This window comes from Frankliniella occidentalis, unplaced genomic scaffold (assembly GCF_000697945.3).
Source record: "Frankliniella occidentalis isolate FOCC.00 unplaced genomic scaffold, Focc_3.1 Scaffold169, whole genome shotgun sequence".
NCBI classification, from domain to species: domain Eukaryota; kingdom Metazoa; phylum Arthropoda; class Insecta; order Thysanoptera; family Thripidae; genus Frankliniella; species Frankliniella occidentalis.
In genome coordinates, this window is record NW_026267295.1 from 59,923 (window position 1) to 63,510 (window position 3,588).

At 52.9% G+C, this 3,588-nt stretch overlaps 1 protein-coding gene across 3 annotated transcripts in view; it reads right to left on the reverse strand.

Moving 5' to 3' along the window:
• The window catches only part of LOC113212388 (cuticle protein 16.5-like), a 9,236-nt gene extending 5,648 nt beyond the window's left edge, over nt 1-3,588 (reverse strand). The window contains exons 1-2 of one of the 3 annotated variants that reach the window (XM_052271679.1): nt 3,461-3,588; nt 3,022-3,375 (exon numbers count right to left, since the gene is read on the reverse strand). In XM_052271679.1, the coding sequence (XP_052127639.1) occupies nt 3,022-3,375; nt 3,461-3,472 (366 nt within the window). In that variant the 5' untranslated portion in view covers nt 3,473-3,588. Of the gene's footprint in view, nt 1-2,619; nt 3,376-3,460 lie in introns of those variants that run through there. The other 2 variants (XM_026431098.2, XM_052271680.1) reach the window with 2 other exon arrangements.

Genomic DNA, 3,588 nt, shown 5'->3' on the forward strand with positions numbered 1-3,588 from the left:
CTCTCTCTCTCTCTCTCTCTCTCTCTCTCTCTCTCTCTCTGGCCCATCATCGCCCTCGTGGGGAATGCGGACGGATACTAAGCGGACCGCCTGAGAATCGCGAAATTGCCATCAATCGGAACGATTGCATAATGAGCGCTAGAGGTAGCCGCTATCTCATATTGGGAATTTGGAGGATTAATTAGGGAACCCTTTAAGGTCATTGCCACGCCAACAATGCCTGAGATGTATATTTTGCAGGTTCTCATCGTTCTGGTCCCTTCGCGGGACAGGATTCGAATGTTTGGCGGGGTAATTTTTTGGTTTTGATACAGCTTAATACATAGAGTTACGTTTACTTGTGTCGTCGTTTTATTATTCTGCGACACATGGCTAAAAATAAACACGACCTTGTGCGGTGCGACACGTGTTGGGCACAGGACTTACGCTCCTACCCTACGGCCTGTTAGTTCCGTTTTTCTTGGTCAAACCAAGCAGTTCCCTTTTTTGAAACGGTTTATTGGGTCCAAATTAGACTCCCTGATGGTGTCGGCGTACGGCTTACGTGCTGTCATTTTTGGTATTGTTGGGGAGTATGTGGGTGATGATAAATATGTTTTTCGTGCAGTTTTAATTAGTGGACCAGCAAGAAAGTGCACATATCTTTCGCTGATACAGACAATATGAGACATTTAGCCAAGGCAAGCTTTCCTGGCCCCTGATATGCAATATCTTGACGGTGTTGTACATCAGTGTACTGCGCAGTGGCCTACCCCGAGTCCCCAGGCGCTTGATTTATTAGAGATTTCGTTGTGTTCTTAAGGTGTCTAGTTCAGGGCATATTTTTTATGAATTTTTTTTATTGGTTGTACTGACATCATACCCCTACACTAAAAAAACTACACCCCGAAAAAACATCTATCGAAACAAGGAAAAACGCTCTCGTTTGTTGGTGATTTTGCTCTCAACTATGACGAGTTGATTTTTGTCTTGATACAACACCATCCAGTTCTTGAACCAAAGCGCAGTTCGACGTGTGCCTGCAGAAGTGGCGTATCTGTGAAGAGGCGCGCAACACTGGCGGATCTGCGCCGGCCCGGCGAACACTGGCGGATCTGGGAAGGGACGGTCATCAAAGGCGTATCTGCTTTTCGGCCGATCTGCACAGTGAACTTTGGAGGCCTATTGCTCATCGTAGGTATGTCGTATAGTATTGAGTGATATCAAAACTCAATCACGAGGACATAAACATTGCAATGAGACATCAGTCAATACTGTACGACATACCTACGATGAGCAATAGGCCTCCAAAGTTGACTGTGCAGGCAGCCGAAAAGCAGATACGCCTTTGATGACCGTCCCTTCCCAGATCCGCCAGTGTTGGCCGGGCCGGCGCAGATCCGCCAGTGTTGCGCGCCTCTCCGCAGATACGCCACTTCTGCAGGCATACGTCGAGTTCTCGCACCAATAAAAAAGGTTTTCGTTTTTAGAACAGGGCACTTGATCCAAGCACTTCCCCTAAGCATTTTCTTGGATCAAGACGAAACCCCTGTTGTCATATTTTAGAGCCTTTTTCTTGTCTGGAGAAATGTTTTTTCTGGGTGTATCAGATCTTCTGTACATGATGGGGATGGGGTGCCAATCAATATGAGTGACGAATTGCATTACCAAAATATAAGTCATCCAGCAGTGTGCGTACTGACACCAGTCGCGGTTTCACTTAGCCAGCTTGCTCTTTTGGGCTCTGCCCGTCGAGCTGCTTGTCGGCTTCTACAACTCGAGCACGCCTAGCTATTGTAATTTGCGGAATAATTCTGAGAAAAGATGCCTCAGGGATCGCCCAGAGAGTACAACAGTTGCGTTCGGAGAATAACGGGAGCAGAGCGCCTGCGAAACTCAGGGTAGGCCACCCCGCAGTGCATGCGTGTACTGCAGGCAAGATATTGCCTACCTACCAGGCGCCATGAGAGCTTGCATTGGCTGAACTGGGCAGCTTCGTAACAACGAGTACGGACGTACTTCCTGGATGATCCCTAAGGTTGTGGTGGCTGGCCCCTTGTCACCCGCCCTCCCGCGCGCTCGCCTGCCCGTGCGGCAGGCCTACCCAGTGTCCGTCAGGCGGCGACAGGCAAGCGACGCCAGACGCCAACCACCCCCGTCCACAGCATGACTGCGACTCTGCGTCGCTGACCCCCGGCCCGGGGATGGCGACAGCTTAGACAAACCCCAGTTACTCCCAGCACCTCTGGATACCACCAGTATCAATTTATTTAAAATCAGCTAAACAACACAGCACTCAGCGGTCGGGTAAACTCTCAAACTCCTCATCAAGAATGGCAATTATCGCTAGTGCCTCCTTATAAAAAAAAGGTGTAGTCATAGTCACTTGCGACGTTAAATCACGAATTTCAGTTTCCTTACACACAGACAAAATGCCCAAGCTTCCTTTCACGATTCACCAATACGAACCGATCAATATTTCTCTGGGATAAGTCTAGGGCGGTCTAGGGTGAACCCGAGAGGTTCTTATCGGCATTATTGGCAAGGAACCGTCATAATCGATGAGAAAACAACAGAACAATAGTATCTATAGATTCAGATGAGTAGCAAAAGACGTTGGAATCAAATCAGAGACATGTCTTGTCGGTAATAATTTAATTAATTTATTTAGCTAGAGCATCGAAAAAATAGGAACTTTTTTCGCATCAGTCGCGACACAGCAGGTTTGACTTAGTGCAGGTAGGTGGTGTGGGCAAGGGGGGCGGCGGCGTACGCGCTGGTGTAGGCGGGGGCGGCGTAGCCGTAGCTCTTGATGACGGGGGCGGCAGCGGCGTAGGTGGAGTAGGCGGGGGCGGCCGCGTAGGTGGAGTACGCGGGGGCAGCGGCGTAGGTGGCGACGGGGGCGGCGTAGCTCTTGATGATGGGAGCGGGGGCGGCGTAGCTGTAGCTCTTCACAACGGGGGCGGCCGCGGCGTAGGTGGTGTAGGCGGGGGCGGCAGCGTAGGTGGCAACGGGAGCAACAGCCACAGCGGAGCGGGACACCTTGTAGGTGTTCTGGTAGGAGGTGGCGACGGGGGCGATGGTCTTAACCACAGGAGCGGCGTGGACCACAGGGGCGGAGTAGGCCACAGCGGGGGCGGCGTGGACCACAGGGGAGGAGTAGGCCACAGCGGGGGCGGCGTGCACCACGGGGGAGGAGTAGGCCACAGCAGGGGCGTGGTGGACCACAGGGGAGGAGTAGGCCACGGCGGGGGCGGCGTGGACCACAGGGGAGGAGTACGCCAGCTGGGCGCCGTGGACGGTGGAGGTGGAGTGGCTGGAGTACGCCACAGGGGCCACTGCGGGGCTACCCAGGAAGCCAGCCGAGACGGCGGCGAAGAAGAGGGGGAGGGCGATCTGCAACACAACAACAATGTCAAACATTGGGTCCGCCAGGAGGACACGCTCTCAGCTCGTGGGCTGCTCTATCTGTGGTACTCACGAGGGAGTTCATGTTGTCTGGTATCGGCTGCTGGATGCGACTGATGCCTCCTCCAAAACCGCAGACTGTTTTATACAGACCTCGGTTTGCAGGCCGGTAGTGGCCGGGCCGTCCGCTGGCCCCCTCCC